At 37.4% G+C, this 27,362-nt stretch overlaps 1 protein-coding gene across 1 annotated transcript in view; it reads right to left on the bottom strand.

Annotated features, from left to right (window-relative positions):
• Positions 1-27,362, bottom strand: part of CATSPERB (cation channel sperm associated auxiliary subunit beta) — a 68,255-nt gene that overhangs the window by 15,486 nt on the left and 25,407 nt on the right. Inside the window, 9 exon segments of the mRNA XM_016145433.2 lie at positions 4,257-4,589; positions 6,279-6,466; positions 8,853-9,007; positions 11,116-11,270; positions 19,380-19,524; positions 23,285-23,431; positions 24,829-24,993; positions 25,391-25,437; positions 25,719-25,785. Of these exon segments, the coding sequence (XP_016000919.2) occupies positions 4,257-4,589; positions 6,279-6,466; positions 8,853-9,007; positions 11,116-11,270; positions 19,380-19,524; positions 23,285-23,431; positions 24,829-24,993; positions 25,391-25,437; positions 25,719-25,785 (1,402 nt within the window).

Here is a 27,362-nt window from a genome sequence, read left to right on the forward strand (position 1 = left end):
GTGTCTTCTTCGGAAAAATGTCTATTCGGGTCCTCTGCCCATTTTTCATTGAATCGTTTGTGGTATTTTGCTATTTAGTTGTATGAGTTCCTTACATTTTTTAGATATTAATCCTTTATCAGATACATGTTTTGCAAATATTTGCTCCCATTCTGTAGATTGCTATTCATTTTGTTGATTGTTTTTGTTTGCTTGTTTATTTGTTTGTTTTTGCCATGCAGAAGCTTTTTTGGTTTTATATAGTCCCACTTGTGTATTTTTGCTTTTGTTGTCTTTGCTGTGAGTGCTCTTTCCAAAAAAAAAAAAAAAAAAAAAAAATTATTGCCAAGACCAATGTCAAGGAGCTGTTTCTCTATGTTTTCTCTCTAAGAATTTTATCGTTTTGGGCCTTACATTTAGTCTTTAATATATTTCGAGTTAATTTTTGTGAGTGGTATAGCATAGGGGTCCTATTTCTTTCATGTGATTATCCAGTTTTCCCAACACTATTTATCAAAGGGACTATCCTTTCCCCATTGTATGTTCTTGGTTCCCTTGTCAAAGATTAGCTGACTTGACTGGATGTGTTTGGATGTATTTCAGGGCTCTCTGTTCTGTTCTACTGGTCCAGGTGTCCATCTTCATGCCAGCACTATAATGTCTTGATTAACATAGCTTTGTAATATAGTTTAAAATCGGGGAGTGCGATGCCTCCAGCTTTGTTCTTTTTCAAGATTGCTTTGGAAATTTGGGGTCTTTGATGTGATACACCACATTAACAGAATAAAGAATAAATGTCATTTATCATCTCGATAGATGCAGAAAAAGTATTTGACAAAACTGAACATCCATTAATGATAAAAACTCTCAATAAATTAGATATATAGGAATGTACCTCAACCCAATAAAGGCCATATATGACAAGCCCACAGCTAACATCATATTCAAGCCTATAGCTAGCATCATATTCATATGTCACCATACTCATAATCATTCTACTCAAAGCTTCAATCTTGTCCTCTAACATCAGGAACAAGACATGGATGCTCACTCTTGCCATTTCTATTCAACATAGTACTGGAAGTCCTACCCAGAGCGATTGGGCAACAAAGAGAAATAAAAGGTATCTAAATCAGAAAAAAAAGGAGTAAAATTGCCTCTGTTTGTAGTAAACAGGATCTTATACACAGAAAACCCTAGATACTTCACCCAAAAACTGTTAGAACTAATAAACAAGTTCAGTAAAGTTTCAGGATACAAAATTAAAATACAGCTGCATTTCTATACAGTGACAATGAACTATCTGAAAGAGAAATGAAGAAAACAATACCATTTATAATAACGTCAAAGAGAGTAAAATGCCTACAAATAAATTTAACCAAGGAGGTGAAAGACCTGAACATTGAAAACTGTAAGACATCAGTGAAAGACACTGAAGAAGATGCAATAAATGAAAAGATATCCCACCGCGATATTGTGATTTATAATAAGAAATATATATTTGGTTTTCTGTCCCATTTTCGGCATGGAAATCCAAAAACCCTTGGAATTTCCTGAGAGAGAAACAAAGCTGTCTTTTGCTATGTTAATAAGGTAACTTTTGGGTCCCACCTTAGGATGGTTGTTGCCAGGAAAAACAACCATGCGATTAGAAGGTTGGGGTTTTCAGGACCGCCCCCACCCCACGTCCAGGTCGGATCGATCTCCAATGGCCAATGACTTCAGCAATTTTGCCTGTGTAATGAAGCCTCCATCAAAACCCGAAAGGACAGGGTTTGAGAGTTTTCAGGTTGGTGAATACATGGGGGTGCTGGGAGAGTAGCATAAGGAGAGGGCATGGAAATTGCATCCCGGCTCCATGCCTTGCCCCATACATCTCTTCCATCTGTATGTTCATGTGTATCTTTCATCAAACCCTTTTATAATAAACTGGTAATCCATTAAGTAAAATGTATCTTTGAGTTCTGTGAACTGCTCTAATGAATTAATTGAACCCAAGGAGGGGGTCACAGGAGCCTCCAACCTGTAGCCAGTCAATCAGAAGCACAGATAACAATCTGGCATCTGAAGTTGTGTGGGGGGGGCAGTTTTCTAGGACTGAACCCTTATCCTGTGGGATGTGATATTATCTCTGGATAGATTGACAGAACTGAGCCAAGTTGCAGGATAGCCGACTGGTGTCAGCCACGTTGTTTGCGGTGTGGGAAATACTCCCCTCGTGGAAATTGAGTCTAAGAACCCTCTTTACCCGAGTTTATGCATTGCAAGAATTAATATCGTTAAAATGTCCATACTACCTAAAGCTACAGATTCAACGAAATCCTTATAAAAATTCCAAAGGGGTTTTTCAGAAAAACGAACAAACAAAAACTCTAAAATTCATATGGAACCACAAAAGACTGCATTTCTAATGAGTACCCAGGTGATGCTGATGTGGCTGGTCCAGGGACATCCCTTTAGTAGCATGGACGAGGCTTTACTTCACAATTGGCAATTGAGTTGATATGCCGATTACTAGTTGGTACCATCAAATTCAATGGGTAAAACCAACTGCACCATTTAACAACTAAGTTGCTATATTTTAAAGGCAAGGTAATGAGAACATTGTGGGATTTGAGCCAGAATATAAAAATATAACCAAGGAACAGAATTTAAAAATCTAGAAATAGTAAAAACAATAGCTGAATTGTATACTAAGATAAAATCGTATTTTGAAATCAGCAAAAAACCCCACAGTATTCAGTAAGTGATGTTGGAACAATTTGCTAACCACCTACAACACACCGAAACAAAATCTAGATAAATTAACAAATTAAATGAAAAGTTAAAACCATAAAATTAAAACTCTAAAATTATTTGAAGGAAATATAGACAATCGGTATTATAATCAATGAGAAAGAATCCTAAGGGTTTCAAAAAGAAGTTTTTCAGGATATTTAGTATGATGGAAATAGAAGTCTTCCAATTTTTTTCAAAGACTATAGTTTTCATTCATATACTGTCTTTGGTTCTGTCTTTCAAATAAGCCTCTTTTAAAAATAGTGTTTTGTCCTTTTATTATGGTTCATATATCTTCTTTAATCTCTTTAAGAGTTTTACATATGCTTATTTTATAGTCTTTTTGATTTTTCTATTATCTCAAGGTCTTGGAGATTAAATTTTTCTATTTCCAATGTCCATTGACCCTCCCTAATATTGAGTTTTAAAAATCTTTTTTTCAATTCATGCTCAGTGAAGACTGGTTTTTCTCATGAAAGTCCATGTTACTTGGGTTATGAAAATATTCCTACAGAGGATTTTGTGTTGACTTATTATGTTGGTGCCCAGGGGTTACAATTATTCCTCAGCTTAAAATTCCTGCATTTGGTGGGTGGTCTCTGGTGTTACAGGGACTTGGAATTTGGGTTTCTTACAGGAGATTTTTTTCTCCACTTGAGCCCCATGGAGATGGTATGTAGAGTTTTCTTAATCCTCTCTTTGTGGTTTAATGGTATCAGCTTTATTAATGGTCTCAGTCCCAATTTCCTATCACAAAGTTGGAAGGCCCCAAGCCACATCTTCTACTAAGGTTTGGGCTTTAAAATCCATCCCACTGCCTAAATAGCCTATATCTGAGCCTCACATCCTTCAGGGAGCCACATATATTAGCTAACTTTTTGGCTTTGAGCTCCCTCTTCACTTCTGGTAACAGGATTTTCTTCTCTTTCTCTCCCTTCCTTTTATCATTTTTCTCCTCTCTTTCTAGCTCTGTTATTTACTAAAATTTTTTGTTTTATTCTTTTCCAGTATGCCATTTCTCCATCATCATTATCATTAAGTTTTGTTATTACTTTTCTAATAAATAAATAAATACCTGGAAAAATAGAAAAAAAGTACAGAATTTTATTTGAAAGCCACTGTTTAGCTTTAAAATCACTTAAAATAATTAAATTCAAAGTAATTAAAAGGTTTTCTTTTTGGAGGAAAGCAAAAGTCTAAACTAAAATCCCGTGCAAAGTTGGGCTGCTAACTTAACCTCAGTTTTCGTATTTATTAAATGAGGATTATAGTCTAGCCTTTTAAAGTTATTATAAACATTAAATAAAAAATGTATAAAAATTATTTAATTCAGAGCTTCACACATAGTAAATGCTCAGTAATTAGAAGCTAATACTGTTATTAGTACAATGCTTGCTACTATGGAAACCAAAGATAAAGGAAATGTCAAAGAATATATCTCACATTTAAGGAAAGCAAAACCATCTCCTTTTGATGTTTCCCAATAAAAATAAGCTTACCTTTTGTATCAGGTATGACCTTAACTTTTAAAGTCTTAGATTTCCCCAGATCAACATATTTCAGGACATTGAGAGATTGTAAATCATCTTGTTGCTGAAACCAATAATTACATGGCTTTTCATAAATAGACCATGTTTGTCCATTTCTTTGCCCAAAGTTATATAAGAACCAAGTGTCTTTTACAAAAATCATATTCTCAGGTGCTCTCATAGGCATTGTAGCAATAGCTAAAGCATTTTGATCATTTATAATTTTCGTGATTAGGAAGCTGCTATAACCAGGAATCACCACAGTCTTCTCTATATCTGAATCTTGAAATGAGGAAACAACTCCTGGAGCTAAAGGAGGAATGATTTGATATACAATAAAAACAGTTAATGTTCTCCAAGCATACCAGTGGACAAAACTGACAAATACACAATTTGAGTTTTTAAACTATGATAGAACACATTTGCCACATTTCAGGTTATCATTCAAATTATTTTATAGAAAGTGTATCATAAATATGTCAAGCACAAATCTACACTTCAACCTTTCCTGTGAAACAAGTTCTATAACATTCTCAGCAGAAAAAAAAATTCATGTAAGTCTAAGTAATTATAAGAAACCTGATTTCCTTACTATAAAACTTCCAAGAGCCTTAATAACCTAGAATCTTTATTGTGATTCTTCACGAGAAGGATAATGCAATCGGTGTTCTTTTAACCAAATGTTTTTGATAGGTCATGGAGCATATCAACAATATTTGCCTCATTTTGAAAAAACAAACAGAAGTCGTGGGACGAGAACCTCGTAATTCCCTTTATTAAGCACACATACTCTAGCTTCTCCCATTTTAGACAAAACAACAAAAATTCTTTCCTACTTTCCCTCCAAATGCCACATAATCTCTCTCTTTCCCCTTGAGTGAAATTCCTTGAGTTGCCTTTGTTCATCATCTTTAATTCCTCTCCTCTCATCAGTTTTTGAACCTAATCCAGTCAGCCTTGGTCTACACTACTTCACCCAACAACAGCTTTCGTCAAGGTTACCGATGACTCACACAGCTCCGCTGGCCAGTTTTGGTTTCTCATCTTACCCGACCTATCCAGAGCATCTAACACAGGAGCACCTCCTCCTTCTTAAAACATCTTCATTCAGTTCTCCTCAGAGCAGACCATTCACTCTCCTTTGCTGATTCTTTCCCATGTCTTGGATCACTAACTGTGGGGATGCCAGAGATTGGACCTCGGACTTTTTCCTTTCTATATCCACATTCGTTTCCTGGTGATCTCATCTGGTCTCTTAGTATTAACTATCATATATATGCTGACTGCTCAAATTTCTCTCTCCAGTCCAGATGTGTATTGAACTCCAGATTCGTCTTTGCAAATATCCACCTTATTTCTTCACTTAGATGAGTAACAGTCATCTTAAATTTAATGTGATCTCTCACCTGGATATTGTAATAGCTTCCTGATTTCTCTGCTTTCCTTCTTGCCCACTCTTCATCACCAGCCCAGTTTATTCTCGACACATCAGCCAAATTGATCTTGTTAAAACTTAAGTCCGATCATGTCATTTCCTGCTCAAAACCCTCCAAAGGCATCCCATTTACTCAGAGTAAAACCCAGATTCTTACAATGAACTACACTAGCTTTTATGTCTTTATCATGTAATCCTTTGAAATAGAAATATCCTACATAACTGATTTAAAATTATTTTATTATGGAGGACAAAACCTGCAGAGACTTCCTATTTTTAAAAAATTCTCCTGAATGCTGTTTAATACAAAAATAACATCACAGGAATAAATGATGGGTACTACTATTGATGAAATATTGATGAAGTAATAGCTAGGTTTTTATTATATTAGAAATTAAAAATTCCTTCAGAAACCTGAGAAAATGTAGACAAACTTTTGTAGATTGCCAACTGGACTAAATTTTGAAATCTACTGTTCTATAAATGAGCATGAACAGTCTTCTCAAAAGGTAATTTTTCATTTTTACTAGCCATAAGAGATATATTATTATACTTACATTGCAGTTGAAGAGTAAGTTTATAGAAATTTCCAACTGGATTAATGGAAAGGGAACTAGACAAACAAGAACTCTCATTCACATTTTCTATTCCAAAAGGGTCTATTACTTCCGCAATAACCGAGGACAAAAATCCCTTAGGAGTGTCATGTTGCAATATCTTTCTTATGTAAGCTTTTCCAGTTTTCCTAAACAAACCAACACACATTAAGGAATCTGGATAAAACCGTGGCTTAAATAAGAAGGAAAAAAAGGAATGCTGCCCAGAGGGACTGCCTGAAGGGAGCGGGGACCCCTGGAGAGTGGCAGACTTCCAAAGCCCTGGAGATGTGTTGGGGGCACTTGTCACAGTTAGAAGAGCAGCATTGCTTCCTTGAAAGGGTTCCATCAGGAAGATCTCTCTTGCTCCCCCACCCTTTTTTTTTAACCTCTCTTCTTTCACCCAAACTCCAGAAGGGCTATAAATCATAAGCTATGAGGGAGGAGGATATGAACTAGAAAATAATAAGAATGAGAAACACTTTATCTCCCCACACTCCAGGCTTCCCAGTTTGGGTCAAGTTCCAAACAGACTTTGGGAAACAAATTTAAATTGGATAAGAGTTTGCAGGTTTTTAAAACACAAGATGGGAATGGAGCCACGTGATTATTAAATTGTGTGCTTATTACTTTTTCGAGCCAATAAAATATTTATTTACTTTCTAAGAGAAAAGCGATGGGAATTGCCTGATACTTTGTTTAGAGGTGGAACGAAAATAAATTCACAAAGGGGATTTGAAGAGACACAGTAGGAAGAAAACTAAGGTTGGATTCTCCAGCTTATTTAGTAGACGAATTACACATAAATCGATGTAGTTACTCACATAATTAGACATCTTTGGTGCTTCCCCCTCTCTCGGAATAACAACCAAATTCCTTACTGGGACTCAAGAAGCCCTGCCGGGCCTAGCTGCACTCTCTTGAAAGACTTTCCTCCTTTGTTAATGACACTCAGGTCACTCTGGTTTTCCTTGGGTTTCTCAAACACACCGCATGCGCCTTTTGACCTGGGGGCCTTTTATATGCTGTTCTCTCAGTCTGGAATCTTCCTTCATTCTCATCCTTCCAACCTCATCATAAACCTCTGAGAAACCTTTCAAGATCTTCCAGACAAAGGCTTAACCCCGTCAGGAAAACACTCTCTCAATGCTCCATAATTTTCTGTTGTAGACTTATAGCAACTGTATTTACAATCATGTCTATTTCCTGTGCTAGGGGACAAGCTCAAGGCATGCCTTCCTCACCACTCTATCATAGCACCAACCACAGTGCCTTGTATATGTAAGTGCTAAGTAATTATTGGTGGAAGAGATGAATGGACGACTCACTGTGATTTACCCCCTGACTAGATATCTGCCTTTGGCCTATTGCTGACCTCATAACTTTGGGCTTCCATATCCTTAACCTGCCTGGCTGAAGTTCCACTTGCCTCTGGTTCTCTGATCTTGACTCTGTGCTTGCAATTCTTGCCTTGGAAATGGCCATTTCCTAGTTTCTATAGAGGTAGAGCGAAGTTACTGCATCTGATCACAGGATGTGTAGGCCTGGTTTTCAAATATGCTGATTCTTAAGAGAACTTTCACAGGCTTTTAAAAATAATTATGTTATAACAAATTAATATTAACATGGAGATGGCATGAATGTGTTAATTTTTTAAAAAGTGATTCTGTCCATTTCCTACAAGGAGATACCTATAGTATAAACATGAACTAATTGACCTGGAATGTCGCACATACAAAAACCATTGAAAACAAAAAAGTTCGAGAGATCATGGATACTTTTCTTAGGGATAGAAAGTTCTATAATTCTCATTAAAAAAAAACTACTGTCAGCATATGTCTGATTCAAAACTTCATCTTCACCCCCAAGCGGTGCACGGCGTTGCTGGCTATGGGACAGTGTACGTACCGACAGCCCAGTGTATATATAAAAAACACAATTCACCGTGGTGGAATAGGGCCCGCCATATTTGTGATACGGTGAATTTCCGGTAATCTGAAATTGTTCCTTTTCTGGTTGTTAGATTTTGGGGAGTTGTGGAATTCAGAATGTTCTTCAAAGAGAGTATTTAGGCCTTAAAGATAGCTTTAAGGGTCACTGGCTCTTGCCAGTATCCTAGAAGTGTGTTCCTGAGAATTCTGCCATGCAGTATTTCAGGCAAGATGGCCTTCACTGCATTAGATATGTTCGTTTTTAGGATGGATGAGAATTGCCATGTGAGTGAATACTGCAGATAAGCAGTATCCAGTACAGACAGCGCAGAAAGTTTTTATACTCAAGATGGCAAATGCACCTTTCTATAACTTTGCCTGATGCTGCTGATATACCTGACCCAAGTTTCTGGAATTGCAGCATCACACAAGGCACCTTGGAGGCTACAAGAGTATTTGGCCTTGTGAGATATCAAAGAAAACCCCAAAAAACAAAAAACAAAACTTACTTTATTTGACCAAGAAAATTAAAAAGCAGGCTCAAAATTTAGAACCGAGAAGCCAGTGCGCAATCTAAACAAATTTGAAGCAAACCGGTAACTACCTGGAGTGTATCACTTTTCCAGAGTGAAGGTTGTTGAATTTCTTGGAGTGTATATTTTCCGTAGTTTCATTCACAGGTACATATGCATAAAAAATCATTTCATCTAGGGTGATATGCTGCGGAGCAAGTGCCGTCTCAAAGCCCATGTTAGGAGCCTGAGTAGGAAAAACAAATATTGCATTTACACTATTTTCTATCTCGATCGTGACGAAATGCGAATAATAGATTTGTTTCCAGTTCAGATCAAAACCACCCTGTTTTGCTTAACCACAGGAGCGGCAGTTCAGCATGTCCTCCCTGTGTGTGGGGGAAAGTGGATCATTCTGTAGAGGAGGAAAAACCATTCTGAGGCATAAGTTTCCTGAGCCTGGCATTGAAGTCCGGGGTGGAAGGGCGTGTGGAGACTCACGTGACTTCTGCTGTGTGTAGGGGAGGAACCCGAGGTGCAGATGTGAAACTTGGTTCCTCCGTGGAGTTTTAGTTAGGAAAGATGCCGCGGAGTACCTCTCCTCAGGCCCATGGATAGTGACTCTGCACAGCCACCGGCTGAGTCCCCAGCATGTTCTCATTTCCTGTGGTGCAAAAGCTTTCTTTCCCTTGCGGTCAACACGGGCAACTTGGGCCCAGATTTCTGACCCGTAGGTCTTCTTTTTTAACACACCCTTCTCAGATCCTGATCCTGCCGCTTTGGGAACTTGCAGGGATGAGAAGGGGAGGTGGAGACCGGCCCCCAAGGAGAGGTTGGAGCTGACCCTGCTGCTACGACATGAGGAGCCCAGCCCGTGGTAGCAGCGCAGGCCGATTGCGGCCAACCATCACAGAACGCCACCCATGCCCCTAGTCTTTTAAATTTGGGAACCCACTGAGAAGGGGAGAGAGCCAGAAACAGATGTAAGGAGAATAAATGTGGGATGGAACAGATGGCTTTAGGACTCCAAAAAGCCTGAAAATGCTTCAGAATTCTGTATGACATTACAACCCGGAGGGCTGAGACTGTCCAATGAAAAGCGTGGGCAAGTCCAGGCAGGGGAAGGCAACGTGGTAGACGCCTGACCCCATCACTAACGCGTTATAGGGGTAATTTGGGGGAATTTAGCCTTGCTGCGCCTCACTTCCTCATCAGTAAAATGGAGATAAATAGTCATTACAAAGATTAAGCACTCACAACAGTGCCTGGCACATAGTCAGGGCCAAATAAGGCCAGCGATGACTTTTACCCAGAAAGGATGCACTCCTAGTTTGTCCCAGGGGAGAGAGATGATACTACTGAGTGTGAGTTCCTCAAACTCATCCTGAATATACAAACCTCTATCGGCTTTCGATCTTCATAATTTAAACTTTCATGTAAAAGAACTAAGACATTGTCTACCAATTGCGGTTAGTGAAAAATGGAGGTAACGGCTTTTTTGTTAGTTCTACCTTCCCATTCACGCTGCCGGACCTGTATCTATGCCGAGCTCACACCACAGACTGGCAAATGCGCAGGGAGTCACGTGTCCCAAGAAGTTCCCGCCTGGCTCTCTGCAAAGCTCAGGCAAGGGGAAACGAACAGATCATGCTCTCAACTGCCGTCTTAGCCCGGTCATTTGGAATACTCTGTTACAACTAAAGCCACCTTTTCATTTCTTCTATTTCCTTTGGGCCAAAGGGCAGGTTTTATTAAACTCCAGTCAAAAAATCTATTTGATCCTTTGCCAATGTATTGATAAGAATTCATTTTCACGACTGTCTGCCCAATGATGAGTTCTTAGGCATGTGCGCCTTCATGAGTGACAGATTATATGTTAAAATTAGAAAAATCTGTGTGTAGTATCACCAGAGAAAAGGGAATAACTCCTTCCTATGTTAGCATTAGAAAAGGAAGAAATGAGGTGGGCAGGGTTACTAGAAAGAAGAAGGCTAAACTAGTGTGGAAAACAAAACTCATGTTTCCTCAAGGTCATCTTGGGAGTCAGAGAATCAAACCCGCCACAAAGCTGGGTTGGCAATAAAGGATCTAGCTTTGAATATCTGATGGTGTTTTGCTGTGAAGATATTTACATAAAGATGTACTGGGTGAAGTTAAAGCTATTTAACCCTGTATGAGACTTGGAAGGTTTGGGAGATGTTCTCTGGTGCCTAGAGGTTTTCATTTAGTTAAATAGAGCAAAGTGCATTAATAAGAGTTTGTCCCAAGAAATATCCTTTCCAATTATTCTGTGTACATATGGTAGCATCTATTCTTAAAACAAGGCAAACTTTTTCAATGCATTACATCACTGACCTGTCCAAAAATACCTTTAGAGTTTCCAAAGGCTGCAAATGACCCGCTATTTTCAAAACGGTCTGGAGTCAGTTTATGTATGAATCCCCTGTGGTCATAGTATAATGTGAAAATTTTATCGGTAATAGATCCAACTTCACTATATCTTTCTAATCCTATTAGGGAAGAAACAGAAGTCTCTTGATATTGATATAATACAACTAGAGGACTTTTAATACCATACCTTGTAAAAACTCCTCCATTTAAACTAAGGGGGGAGAGCAGGGTTCTGAGACGCCGGAAGGAGTAATATAGATATTGGCCTTTGCTAATCCCCTGGAAAATCTTTTCCGGGCTCCATTTCATTACAGAACCTGTTCACTGAAGTAGGTGAAGGACAGACACAGTGAGCAGATATTAAAGACATCTAGAAACAAGAGGCTATAGCTCCCTCTGAGAGTAGTGTCTCTTCCTAATACCAGGAGGTCAGATTCCTGACAGGTAGAAGGCAGAGAGAGTCACCCTCGGGAAGGCAAGGGGAATTATTAGTAGAGACGAATGGATCATAAACTATACCAGGGTTAAAATGTGGATCCGGATTTGGTGTCCTGTGTTTCTCTCTCACACTTGAGGGCAACACCTTGAGAAGTGCTAGGAGTAGTAATACGATAGGACGCAGTATTCACGTCACCAAAAAGACCCGAATCCAGAGAAAGAGAAAGCTGTGTGAACGGAGGATGGAGCGGAGGAGAAGTTCAGGTCTCAGGACGAAAAAGGCCGATTTCCACACACAACCCCCTCTGTTCTTATATCTATCCCTTCCCTCACTGTCTCTGAAGATCTCGTCTAGTTTTAAGATTTTTTTAAAAAAGTAATTAATTATTTTTTTTTTATGGTGACTTTGGTTAATGAAATCCGGTAAATTTCAACTGAGTTTTAGGATTTAAGATCCCTCTTTATGTGAATGATTCCCAATTTAAACCTCCCCTCTCATTCTCCTCCCTGAACTCCAGATGCCCGTTGACAGCTCCAGGTCCATGTCAGTCAGCCATCTCAAACCGAACTCCTCACCTTCATGCAGACCTCCCGCATCCTGAGCCTTCCTCGTCTCCTTTATTGGCAACCGCATTATCTCTGTTGCTCAGTCCGAAAACCTTGGTGTTGCTTGTTCTTATTTCCTCACTTCCTCTCACACCCTCTATCGAATCCATCACCAAATCCTATTGACTTTAGTCTCAAAATATCCGTAGAACCCAACCATCTCTCACCACTTCCACCACCTTCCCCTTACACAGGCCAACACAAAATATAGGAAGAGGTTTATTACGAGGAATTAGTTCATGCAATTATGGAGGCTGAGAAGTCCTATGATCTGCTGTCTGTGAGGTAGAGAACCAAAGATACCAGGGGAGCCAATGGTGTAACTCCCAGAGATCAAAGGTCATAGAACTGGGGGACCACTGGTGTAAGTCTCTGTCCAAGGGCAGAAGAGCTATGCCCCAGCTCAGGAAGATGGGCAGGAAGCAAAATGGGTGAATTCTTCTTTTCTCCACTTTTTTGTTCTATGCAGGCCCTCATAGCCTTGGACGATGCCCACCCACATTGGGAAGGGGAGTCTGCTGTGTCTACCCATTCAAATGCTAATCTCATCCAGAAGCGCCCTCTTAATCCGAGTACCCCAAGCCCAGTCAAGCTGACCATAAAGTTAACCATTACAATTGCTAAGGTTCCACATGCCATATTTCATCTATAAACAAACATAAGCTATATAGTTCTTTTTACATTTTATCATCTTGTAAATTAGATACGTTTTATGATTGAGGCGGCTCACAACTTTTGTCCACCAGGTGGCACTCACGCCATAGCGGTCAATTGGCAACACACACGTGTACAGTGTCCCAGCTCTTTACACCGCCATCGCTTTGTTTCCTGAATCACCGCTCTGTTTCCTGAATCGCTGGCATAATACATGCTCACATTATAATTAAGTGTTGAAACTGTCGTTGTGGGTGCAGCAAGAGAGGAAGACAAAGAGGACTGATATTTATCAATAAAGCAAATGCGACTGGGAGAACGACCACTATTCCACATTTTCCTGTGCAACCACCGCCTAGTGTTTTATAGAAATACCTAAGAAAGGAAGGAACCCACCCCCCCAAAGATGAAATTGTATTATATTTTGTTACAAGATAATATGCAAAATTTGCCTTGTCGCACACCAACCAATGCAACTACAGGCAGGAGAAATAATGTTAGATGAGCCCATGCATGATTGCCCAGGATGATTGTTAATATGCTATGTTAAAGTCTAATTAGAAGAGTGTCCTTCTTTGTGTTACTAGAACAAGGTGCACCTTACAGTCAATGGACCTGAGATTTAAAGAATTACAGTGTTTACAACATTCTTTCGTTGGCTTTGCATATGTGTAACAGCTGAGTTGCCTCTAAATTCTTAGGTAATTTTCTTTCTCTGAAGGTCCTTTAGAAGAAAATGCAGCAGACAATCCAAGGCTGGCTTGATTTTTTGTGATTTTAAAATTGATTTACATTTTCTATTTTAAATAATTCAGAAGAGCTTTTGCTTTTATTATTGATTTTGCTTTTAGTTTTAAGAAACGAACATTTCGATGTCCATTTTTGGTTTCCTTTATTCTTATTATTTACAGTATTTAGTCACTCATTTATATCAAAGGGCTACAATGTGCCAGGAAGTGTAGGCAGCAGAGAGACAGAGAGCCAGTATCTCTGTTCAGCACTGGAAAGTCCTACGAGTCATAGTTTCTCAATCTGTAGCATCTGTATTGGTCATTTTAGATTCTTTCCACTTATGTATTTATTCATTCTACAAATGAGCACCTTTCTATAGTTTGTATCTATCATTTGTAAGAGTGTCGCATTTATATTGCCAATTTAGTTTAATTTTCTTAGATGTTTGTTCTTACTGTTTTCACTCATCTTACTTATTCTTTTTTTATTTTTTATTTTATTTACATGTGCTCTTTATTCTCTATTTGACTATTCCTTCAGATCCATTCTCAGGCTTTCTCTTTCATGTCTCGTGCATTGGAAGGCTGAGCCCTGTGAATTGCAATAATTGAGCTCTGTTTCCAACTGGCTTCTGATTGGGTTTGACTAATGAAAGGCATTATCAGGAGATAAGAACGAGGGAAGTAGAGAGAAGCCTGCCTGCCTATCTATCTATCTATCATCTATCTATCTATCTATCTATCTATCTATCTATCTATCATCAACTAAATATTTGTATTACCCCTTTAATCAAAGGGACCATAATGACTCTCTTCCATTGCTAGTCTCTGGATATTTTAATATCATTGTTGTTGTTTTTTTTTTTTTTTAACTCTGCCCACTGTTCTACAAATAGTCCTCTCTTCAGGTGAAACACTTGAGTGGAATTATGTTTCCTCCTGGGACCATAACTGATACAGTATTTTTTTTTTTTTTTATCAGAAATGTCCCTAAAAAACAGAATCTTGAGGTAGGATTCTGGGACTGAGTTGCTTACATATTTAAGGACTGCACGGATGACCTCTCATCCCCGGTAATGACACTGGCAATCCATAGCAAGCAAGCACATCGCAATTACTCAAATTATTATCGGTATTAGCATGGGACGAAGTGCCTGTGGAGGGCAAAACTGCAGGGGATGAAATGGGGTGGTTGTACTTGATTACGATGACAATCATGGTTTTTACAAAGATTGTGGGGTGATGTAACTTTTATGGATTTATTGGAGAACTTACAAAAAAAAAACAAAAACAAATTTTTAAAAGCTTATGACCTTGAATACTCAACTCAAGACCAGAATAGAGAACCTGACAGCTGTATGGGGAAAGAAATAAACCTTCCCTCTTACCAAACACACAAAATTAGAAAATTTACATAGACAGATGTAAGAAATCTAAGAACAATCGATCTGCTAGAAGAAAACAGGAGAATCTCTTCATAACTTTGGAAGAGGCAAAATTTTCTTAACAGGATATTAGAAGCAAGAAGCATCAACCATAAAAGAAAAGACTGATCAATTTAACTTTTAAAAATTAGTAATTTTGTTCATCAAAAGACACCATGAAGAGAATAAAAAAGACAAGCAACTGTTTGGGAAAAGATGTTTGCAAGTTACATTTCTAAAAAAGGACTCATATCCATAATATATTAAAAAGTCTTAGAAATCAATAAGAGAAAGTCGATTCAATCAAAACTTCATTAAAAAGACTTAAAGAGATAATTTACCAAAAAAAAGATATAAAAATGGCCAGTGAAATATGAATATGTGCTCAATATTATTACTCATGCAAACTAAATCTTCATTGAGATGTCATTATCCACTCACCATAATGGCTTACCATTTAAAAGACTAACAATGCTAAGTGCTGAGAAGGGGGAGCAATTGGAATTCCTTCATATCACTGGTAGGACAGTAAGTTGATACATTTACTTTGGAAAAGCTTTGGAAGCACGTAATTTTTTTTCCCCACCAAAAGTTAAACAAACATATAATTTATGGTGCAGCAATTCTATTCCTAGGTATATATCAAATGAATGAAAGCTCATCCAGCAAAAGACTTATGCAAAATTATTCATAGATACTTTATTTATAATAGCCCCAAATGGAAACAATTCAAATACCCATCAGCAGCTGAATGGATAAATAAATTATAGTATATTCATACAATGGAAAACTACACAGCAGTGATGAAGAACAAGTTACTAATATATACAACAATATAAAGGAATCTCAGAGTCATAATGCTGACTGAAAAAAGTCAGACACAAAAGAAATATACTGCGTAATTCTATTGATGTGAAGTTCAAAACCAGACAAAACCTGTCTATGGTATTACAAGTCAGACTCATGGCTACCCTTAGAGGTATACTGACATGGAAGTGGCTTGAGGGAGCTTTCTGGAATACTGGAAATGATCAATATCTTGCTCTATTTTCCAATCCCTCCTAATGATACTCACAGTCGCTTTTGTTTATTTTATCATATGATTGCTGATCATCAGATTCTTAAATGCTACTGCATGAATGCTGTCTCCACAAATGATTCAGACAAATCAACTACAAAGGTTAACCTTGATACCAACGTGAATTGAGCAAAAGTTTTATTGACAGAATCGAGAATAAATAAACACAGTGGTGAAGATGTGGGGGGAGAATCAGAATTTCGTGGTCTCTCCTTATATGTGAATAAGGAAGGAGCAACAGAGATTTTTATGGCTGTAAAATGGTTCTGCTAGTGAGCATCAAGAACACAATATTGAGGTCCAAGAAAGCATGCTTTTTGAAGTCACATCAGAAACCTTTAGAAAGCTCATTGTTAAAAATTATATCAGAGACTTGCGAGGCCAGAAAAAACTGGTTTTAAGACAGTCAAGAATGTTGACAATGTTTAAAAAACAAACCAAAATAAAATCAAGTCTCACTCTTGTCTTGGAGATAGTCAGTGTTTTTCCCGCTCTGGTTAGAATTATCAGATATTTCCAAGTTTAACCCAAGCTCCAAACCTGCTCATTAATCTATAAAAGTGAGAATTGTTGGAGAGATCCATATTTCTGAAGGTAGTTATTAAGTTCATCGAACTATTAAGTTATTGAATTTCAGAATAATTTTTATATAATCAGTAGCTTCATCATCTTATGAACACCTAACAAAATGAACCCCCAAAATATGTATGAAACTAGAAACCTTTTTGAAGAAAGCATAGTCTTGGATTAGGCAATAGTTTCTTAGATATGACACCAAAACCACAAACGACAAAAGGAAAAATAGATAAACTGAACTTCTTCAAAATTAAAAATGTTTGTACCTCAAAAACATCACCTCAAAAGTAAAAAAGTAATTAACAGAATGAGAGAAAATACATACAAATTATATATCTGATGAGGGACTTATATCCAGAATATAAAAAGTACTCTCGCGACTCAACAATAAAAAGACAATTAACCCAATTTTAACATGGGTGAAGAATTCGAATAGACACTTCTCCACAGAAGAAATACAAATGGCTAATAAATACATGGAAAGATGCTTAACTGAATTAGTTATTAGGTAAATGCAAATCAAAACGAGATACAATTTCTCACCTAATAGTGTAACTATACTAAAAAATACAGACAATAACAAGCCTTGGTGAGCACATGGAGAAATAAACCTCATACATTGGTGGGAACGTAAAATGGTACAGCTACAGCTCAACACAGAATTACCACATGACCTGGCAATTACCCATGAGAAATGAAGGCATATTTCTACACGAAAATATGTAAACAAATGTCCATAACAGCATTATTCATAAGACCTCAAAGTAGGAAAACACCAGATGTCCAACAACCCAAATATCCTGATGAATGGATCAACAAAATGTGCTACATCCATACAATGAAATATTACTCAGCCATGAAAAGGAATGAAATACCGATGTATACTACAACATGGATAAAGCTGGAAGACAATATGTTAAGTGAAATAAGCCAGCCACAAAAGGACAAATACTATATGATTCCACTTAAATGAGGTACATAAGAGTAATCAAGTTAATAGAGATGAAAAGTAGTTGCCAGAGTCTAGGAGGAAGGGAGAATGGGGAAGCCATCATTTGACAGGTACAGAGTTTTAGTTTGGAAGAGTTTTGGATGGTGATGATGATTGAAAAATAATGCGAATGTACTTAATTTCACTGAACCGTACACTTAAAAATGGTTGAAAATCTAAATTTTGTTATATATTTTTACCACAAAAATACATAAGTAAATGATATAGATAGGTGGATAGATAGAAAGGTGATAGATAGCAAAAAACGAAAGCAAAACTACCAGCAGAATTCAAAAACAGAAAAGGAACAACAACGTGCCACACGGTAAAGAAGTAAGAGCTCACGAAAGAAAGAGAAAACTCTGGTGTCACAGGTCGCACTACTCTGCATCCGGCCTTTTGAGGCCATAATGAGAGAAGAAAAATAAATAAAAAAAATCGTGAGGAGCATCAGTCATGCCCTCCTAACGTGAAAGGAGTTGGCAGTGGATGGGACAACATCCAAATAAAAAGTCAAGAGAAAAGTCAAGCCCCCTCGAATGACGCCAGGTTCACCACCTTCCAAGGCGCTGCTCCGAGCTGGAAGAATGAGGGCAGGCGCTACTGAGGTGAGGTGAAGCAAACAGGTCTCAAGAATAATTCGCCTACATGATATTAGAGCAAATGGCATCAAAAAGAATTAAATACTTAGAAATCGACTTCACCAAGAAGGTTCAAGGTAACCCACAAAATGGGAGAAAATATTTGCAAATCATAGATATGATGAGGAAGCAATACCCAGAATAGATAGAGAACTCCTAAAACTCAACAATAAGAAAAACTTGAGCAATCTGATTAACAGATGGGCAAAGGACTTGAATAGACGTTCCTCTGAAGAAGGATGATGACCACCACCGAAAAACCAGAAAATAACAAGTGTTGGCAAGGATGTGGAGAAACTGGAACCTTTTTACGCTGGGAATAGAAATGTAAAATAGTACAGCACCTGTGGAAAACAGTATAAAGAGTCCCCCAAAATATTAAAAACAGAATTTTATTTGATGATCCAGCAATTCCACTTTTAGACATATGCCCAGCAGAATTGAAAGCAGGGTATCTAAGAGAGATTTGTATACTTGTGTTCACAACAGTGCTATTCACAAGAGCTAAAACATGGAAGCAATCCAAGCGTCCATCAACAGATAAATGGAGAAGTAAAATGTGGCATACACATAAAATGGAATAATATTCGGCCTTAAATATGAATAAAATTTGATGGTATAATACCACATGGATGAACGTTGAGGACATTATGCTAAGTGAAATAATCCAGTCACGAAAGGACAAACACTGCATGATTCACTTATTTGAGGTCTGCAGAGTAGTCAAAATCATAGAGACGGAAAGTAGAATGATGGTTACCAGGCACTGGGCGGGGCAGGGGTAGGGATCTATTGTTTAAAGGCTAAGGAATTTCAGTTTTACAAGATAAGGGTTCTGGAGATGGATGGTGGTGATGGCTACAGAACATTTTGAATGTATTTAATACCACTGAGCTGTATACTCAAAAATGGTTAAGATGGTAAATTTTATGTTATGTATATTTTACCACAATTAAAATATTTTTAAAAATCTATCATCCCTGATAGGTTCGAGACTTTAGAATTAGTTGACTGATATGGCAGATTTCTTTTTTTCTTGTATCTTCTAATCACATATAATGTTTACACCAATAAAAGTGAATTCCTCACCTGCCTTTGTCAAGTAAACCTTTCCGTTTTGGGAAACAAGAGTAATATCGGAAGTATAAAAGCTATGGTAAGTATTCTTTATGATATCATTGTGAAAGTCGGCTAATAATTGAAAAGTGTTGCCACCATCCATTGAAAGCCATACCTAAAGGAATAAAGACACAACACCTCATTAAAGAGCTGCCACGGCACAGCAATTACCAGCCTAATTTTCCTCCGTAAGAAAATTCATACAGTATAGTCATTTCCATACTCCCCCATCTGTCTCTCTCTCTGTCTCTCTGTCTCTCTGTCTCTCTCTGTCTCTCTCTCTCTCTCTCTCTCTCTCACACACACACACACACACACACACACACACACACACGTACAGACTCCTTAATTATTTGATCTACTCTCTATTTCCTTCCTAGAGTTTGTATGCCGGTGTATGTATGACACGGTATGTATGTATAAAAGAATGAAGTTATTCCCATCGGCTCCCAAATGGGTCCCCTTGTTCATAAAGGGATGAAGTACTGGGCGCATTTGGATATGAGGGAGAAAGTTGACCCCATACTGACATGAGACTTCAAGTTGTAGGCATCTGGCAGATAGGTACATAAACATATTTTGGTGGAAGAGTCCCTTGACATTTGTAAGAGTGCGTCCCAGGACCTTAGTAAACTCAAATATACTCCACTATAGCATATAAATTTCTCTGCTACCCCATCATTTGTTAAGAGTTGTTTGAAGATAAATCAGATTGTATATTGGATGAATCCTGCTTGGTACTTATTTTAATAGTCTAAGTCTTCTTCAAATGAAGATTTCTGTTTTTTTTAATTTCTTTTTAAAAATTAATTTTAATAATAAGTTATATCTGAAAATAGGCTTTTCTTGAATATAAAACGTTATAATGTGGCTGAAATCTCTTTGAACACCCTCCAAACCATTCTCCTTTTACACCTGATCTGATCTAATTGTGATCTCCATCCCTTTCCAGCGGTGACCACTGTTATCGACTTGCGAAGCCTACACATCTACATTCACATGTATGCCCATAGCATACACCCAAAACAATTCATTTTATGGTGACGAGGAAAGGAAGCACATATCCGGGGGAGGCACAACCTGCAGACTTGGGCAAAAAGGACCCTTGCCCTAGACCACATACTTAGTGGGTCCACATATTATAAACACATGGGTGCTTCTGGCACTCGGGAATACAGAACTCATTGCTGGCAGCGCGATCCATAATCCTGAACATGTGATATGGGGGCCTCCATTTCTACTCTTGCTTTGGCCTCTGCAAATGTTACTGGTGAGCATGGTGGTGAGTGGGTGTGGGTCGAGGAGTTTGCTTTGAACATATGTTCAAAATGGTGTTGAGCTGTACCTGTTGTTCTGCAAGTTACATTTGCCACTTAACAGTATATCTCACACAATATCGTTAGCTCATGTGGATCTTCACATTCTTCTATACTGAGGCATAGTATCCACTATTACGAATATACCATACTTGAGATATTCTATCTTCCTATTAATGGACACTTAAAGGTTATATCAAAATATTCACTGCTATAAACACTACGACAATGAATAATCATTTACCTGCCTCTTTATACTAATGTTAAAATGCATCTCTAGAGCGGATGCTGAAAAATTAAGTTGTTGAATCAGAGACTATGCATATTTCTATCATTTTAATAGACACTGCCAAAATGCTCTTCAGTTTTGCTGACCTAGTTTATACTTCCATAAGCAGTGTCTGAGATTATCCAAGTCCCTAAGCCTCACCAATATTGACACTTCAAAAATTTATTTTTAATTTTTACTAATTACCTGAATGAAAACAATGACATCTTACTGCTTATTTTCTAAATATTTTAAATTATCGATCCACGCGTAGCTCACTTTTATTCTTATTTATTTAACAATATAATGAGAATGAGAACTGGTAACTGAACCCAAGAATTAGCATATTGCCAGTACTTTGTATTTTCCTATATATTTCACTCCAGTCCTATCGCCCTACCTTGTCCCTCGGAGATATCTAACATTCTGAAATTTGTGTCCTTGTGCCCTTGCAATTTTTTATTTTTAGCACATACATATTTTTAAATAATATATTGCTTGATTTTACTTTTTTCACGCTTTTAAAAATGGGTATCATACCATTTATTGTCTTCGAGAACTTAGTTCCCCCTGCCACCAACATCGTTTACTTATGTTCATGCATTTTGCATATAGCTCAGTTCATTCGCTTTTCTACTGCTGTATAGTAGTTATGTGAATGAAATGTAATTTAATTATTCATTGTCCTATTCATGGGCGTTGGATTATTTTCAGTTATCTTGTGCTATTATTATTAACAGTGTCATGATGAAAATCTGAAAATGTTTCCTCATATATATGTTTTCCTTGCCAAAAAATGAAACTCGTGGGTCACAGAACATGCAAACATTAAATTGGCATATTCAAAATATGCAAAAACCATGCAAAATTGCTTTTCTAAAAAGTTGTAGTAATTTACTCTCCCATCAACAATGTATAAGGGAGCTGGTTGACCCACATCCTCTTCCAAATGTATATTGTCAGAATTCATTTTGCCAATTAAATAGCTGAAAATGATACCTCATTGCATTCTTGATTTGTAGTTATGACTAGTGGATTATATCATCTCTTCACATGCTTATTTGGGTGTATTTCCTTTCCTATAAAATGCCCATTTGTATTTTGTGTCAATTTAGCAATTAGGTTGTCTTTTTTGTATTGCTTTCTAGGAATTCTTTATATATTCTTCCATGTAACTCTTTGTCAGTTAAATGTGTCAAAATATCATCTTCCAGTTTGCATTTTCACTGCCGTCGATATCTCCTTAATGAATAGAATTCTCTTCGTCTTCCTCCTTCTTCTTTTCTGTTTTAGTAATTTGAATGTAGCTGTAAGATTGTTTATAAAATCATATACCTTTTATAAGAAAATAGAGTTTGTTTGCTACTTTTTAATAGTCATGACTTAAATTTCTTATTTTTTTTTTTTGTCTTATTGCGTTTCCTCTGTACACTCTTTTATTTCTTAACAAGTCTTTGGTAGAATGTCAATTATGGTTAAATACAACTCTCTGTCTTCTATGCTATGTGTGTAGCCCCACAACTAAACATGGAGAAGAACATTCAATCATGCTGAACTTGTCACACTTAGAATTCATGAGCGTGAGCACAATCGTACTGCATTCCCAGTCAGCGCATCCTCCCAGCCTTCCAGCAACTATTTCGTTCTGTTCTCTTTCCTCAAATTCCCAACCCTCTTCCTCCATCCTCACTCTCAAATAATGACTTTGATTTTTTTTGTTGTTGTTGAGAAAATAGAAGATAAATTCCACACCCTTTCATTACCATAAGTCCCCCACCTACCAGCTTTGAATCCGTAGATTCTTCCTCCTGTTACTGCAAGATAACTGTCCTCCTGAGGCCCATCTTTCCACCAGTGTGTGGGGCTCATCTCCTCTTGCCTATTTAGAAACCTCACTCCAGAAATTTCTCCTCTCTCTCTTTCCTCTCTCTTTCCTGCATCATCAAGCCCCACTTCTACTGAATAATTCTCATTAGTGCACAGCATAATTCCTCCTTTAAAAAAACATGCACACACACACACACACACACACACACACACACAACTCTTCTCTTGACCACCTTTCCTCCTTTAAACATTGCCCCATTTTACTGTGCCACTTTTCAAGAAAACTGCAAAAAATTTGTTTGTATTCATTGTCTCTATTTCCTCTCCTCTCATTCTCTCTTCCTTGGGCTTTTCACCTCTCTGATCACCAGAGTGACTGTTCTTTACTTGCTGTATAACCACTCGAAATAGAGGAAGCGAATGTTTCACACTACACTAGAGTGTGAAATCGCCTGGGTACGCACCTGATTACCATAAGCATAGAGCAAATGGCTTCGTGGGTGGAATACCATTCCAACGGGAGAATAGAATGACGAAGGAAATGTGAAATATGGAAATTTTGGTCTCAAGCTTAGTTTGTTGTTTTTTAGGATGTGCACAGCGGCAGTGATCTCTTTCTAGAAATAGATAAAGCATGAGCAAGTCATAAGAATTTTTTTTACTAATAACGTTAATTTATGTTACAATTTTCAGAGTCTCCTGCTATTTGAATTTTTGATTAAGATAGGGACACAACCAATAACACAGCATAGAACTGGAAGGATTAGCAACTATCGATATCTCTCTACTCTGGCAGCCCTGCCCCATATACATCCATTTTATAGCTGTTGAACATGAAATTTGGAAGATTATAGAATTTTTCCAAGGTTCTACAATAAATAGCATTAAGACTGAATTCGGCAGGAAGACGGTTCCAATGCCCGTGCTCATGGCTATCATGTCAAACTATTTTTGAAAAGTGTGTACACCTGGGCCATACTCCAATTCTATTGGATCATGATCTTAAAGGGGATCGGAATATGCACCCCGAGATATGCCATTTTGGCATAAAGATTATATTAACCTGAAGACACCTGAGATTCAACAGATGCAGAAAAAACGCCTTTCTTTATCTGACTAAAAGCAGCAACTTCTGGGAAATAAGACTGCCATAAATTCTTTTTCAGGGCAGATCTACTTCCAGAAGGGAAAATGTGTGAATAAAACATACCCCAATCTCTCCTCCCCAAAGGAGACAGAAAGACCACTCATACCTGTATAAACAAACATTATCACAAACTTTATTATCTCCTGTTTGTTCTCCTGTAAACCCACTATCTTTTCTTTTGTTTTTCCTTAAGTGCCTTTCTCATTTCCCCATTAATCTAGTAAGATGGCATTTAACCCCCAAATTCTAACCACTTTTCTGAGGTACTCATCACTGACTTTCACCTGTCTATATGTGCATTGCATGCATAAATAAATGGTGTTCTTTTCTCTTGCTAAGCTGTCTTTTGTCAGTTTAATTTGCAGGGCCCTGATTACTGAATCTAAGAGGATAGAGAAAAAAATATTTTTTCTTCCCTAAAATCATAAGGGTAGGGCTGAAATTATACATACATTTTAATGGCTCTAAGAAAAATTCTAAATCACAGCTGGGATTAAGATCCTTTGTAATAGAAAATATAGGTCTATGGTGATTTAGTTTAATGTTTTGCTTATCTAAACTAACCACTTTTATGAAATCTTAAATTTATGCAGACCTAACTCAGCTTATTTGTTTATTCCAGGAGAATAAACAAAGAAGAACCGCTATGCAAACAGCATCATAGTCTCCGTTTTCGCCAAACTGAAGGATGATCAGAGGCAAGAAATCTCTAAAGCATCTTACTCTGTATTATTAACCATAAGTAATTTTGCTATAGCTAATCTTATCAACTTCTACTGCCAAAGATTACAAGAGCTGAGAAATATGTTTTGTTTAGATGAATTTTCACTAGTGTAGTGTCAATAGCAATCACGTCCCGGCTGTAAGGCCTACCTGGTTCCTTAAGAGGTAGACTCCAGTACTATGCTCTTGGTCAACGAGAAATGTTATTACAGTTGAAGGAATCATTTTCATCCCTTTTGAAATGTGAGGTAAGCAAGGCAACCAATCATGAAATGGCTCTTTACTATAAAAACAAGAGCTTGCCTACAAAAAGAGAAAGGAAAAGCTAACGCCATTCTTGAAACATAAGTTCCAGTGGATTCTCCTAAGCAAATAAACTAATGAACCGTTGTGTTGTCCTGACTGACTGCAGATAACGGTGTTAAGTCTTTGATGTCTGTGCTTCTCTTCCGGGGCATGTGAGTCCAGAAACCATTACAAAGCATCCCTCTCCGGCATGGACTATTTTTCTATAACTCCTGTAAAGGTCTAGATTAAACACAATTAGGGTATTAAATCCAAGTAGAGACACCCCTGGGAGCGAAGAGGCATTGTTAAGCCTTTCGGTCTGTGGAACTGCCATTTTTTAGATTAATAATAATCCGTGAACTCGTGCACACACACAAAAATGTCTTACGTTTTAAAATATTCAATGTCATACCTCACTTAAGGTCCTGTTTCTCTCAAAGGTGACAGTAACATAGTCAACTATAAAAATATAAAGGAACAGAGATTACAAGCAGCATCTATAGCTTTAAATGTATCATTAATTAAGTATACTCAAATCAATTTTCTTACACTTATCTCAGAGCATGCCTATTGTCTCAGATTTAAATTAATTTTCCCCCTTAGTTTTAGGCCATTAACTTATACAAAACGAACCTAGCTTTACACTTTATTCTATTTTTATTTCGTGTCATTTCATTTAATCTATCGATGCTACGTATGTTGAAAAAACCCCTGTTAATATCACTTTAACTAAAATGTACCTTCAAAGTGTGCTCTGTTAGCAAAACATCTTTCATTGTACCACAATTTTCCTTTGATATAGTCAACCTACATAAACAAACAAACAAACAAACAGATAAATAATGTCATTTAGGCATTATGTAGACTTAAGACATTATATAGGAAAAACACTTAAAACTTTAAAAGTTTAATAGTTCAGGAATGTGAGGCAAATAAAAAGAAAAATTATATGCAAATCGAATAAAATGTAGAATGAGGATAAGAAACAAGAATATGGTTTTTGAACAAAAGATATAAATAAATAAATACATACATAAATGCATACATACATACATACATACATACATACATAAATACGAAATTTCACACAAATTAGCATGTGTTAATGGAAGGTGCCCCAGTCTATGAACTGTCTTCTCCGAAGCTACCAGAAAATATTAACCTTTCTTCACAGTCACAATGGGTCTTTCATTCCTCATTAGGTGCAGCTAGGTTTAAGAAATCTTCACAGAAGCCTGACAGCAGCAAGAAGCAACAAGGACAAAGCCACAAAAATATGGATTAAAAAAAAAACTGGTCATAAGAGATGAGCTTCCAAGAAAGTAAGATTATATATGTTGGATATTAATTATAGGCAAGAGTTTGAGATGGTTTTGTTATAGAAAGATTCCAACTTTCAAATTATTGTTGAAACGAAAGGGAGAACTTCTTACATTTTTGTAGGTCAAAATAAAATCTGTGTGCTCGGTGCATTAAAATCCTTTTACATGTCCTAATGGTCATGATGGTTGCTCAGCTCTGAGTATACTAAAGGCCATGAGTTGTAAACACTTTTAAATGGCTGAATTTTATGCTACTTGAATTATATATCAATAACACTGCCAAAAGAATGAACGAACAAAAAAGCCTGTTAAAACAGAATGAGCAACAATTCGAATAGTGTGGTATCTTCAAGGTAAGCTGTTATAGCGAATGAACCTTTTTGAGTTCTTACATAAATCTTCAGGTTTGTGGGGTACCATAATTATCATTATACTATCTGGTAATTAATATGGAATCTTTATTGGACCCTGACTTATTCCTTTTTCTTTCTCTTTAGATTCCTTCTTGGTTTTTGTTTTTGTTTTTGTTTTTTTTTCCCTACCTGGGATCAAACTGGTAACAGCCCAGTTAATATATCTGGGGAGAATTTCATCTGATCAGGTTGACTTCATCCCAGGGATAAGCTCATGACCCAGGTCTGACACAGGGTCACGAAGGTCAGGAATGAACACATGATCCAAGTCAGGTTAATGAGTCAGCCCTGAGATTTGCTGGAACGATGGGGAAAGAGATGCTCTGTTCCTGTTGTGATTGCTGAACTGATTGCTTATTAACCTGGTGGCTATTCTTAGTAAGTCTTACTGATTGGAGAAAACCTACTGAGAATGAAGACGATGGCTGGGAAAGATGGCTTGAGGCGAGGGGGAGGTGTGACAAGGAAGACAAAGGTAGGGGAGGCCCTGACTGTGGAGGACCTTGTATGTCTCACAACAGTGTTATCCTTGAAGAAGCGACCCAACGTCTGTGCTATTTCCACTAAACAGATTTTGGCGGCTAACTAACGTATTTTTCCTCATGTCAAGTTCCCAACTTAGCATCTTTGTAATTAGGTTTGTTACCTC

The sequence above is a fragment of the Rousettus aegyptiacus genome, unplaced genomic scaffold, assembly GCF_014176215.1.
Source record: "Rousettus aegyptiacus isolate mRouAeg1 unplaced genomic scaffold, mRouAeg1.p scaffold_m13_p_3, whole genome shotgun sequence".
Classification (NCBI taxonomy): Eukaryota; Metazoa; Chordata; class Mammalia; order Chiroptera; family Pteropodidae; genus Rousettus; species Rousettus aegyptiacus.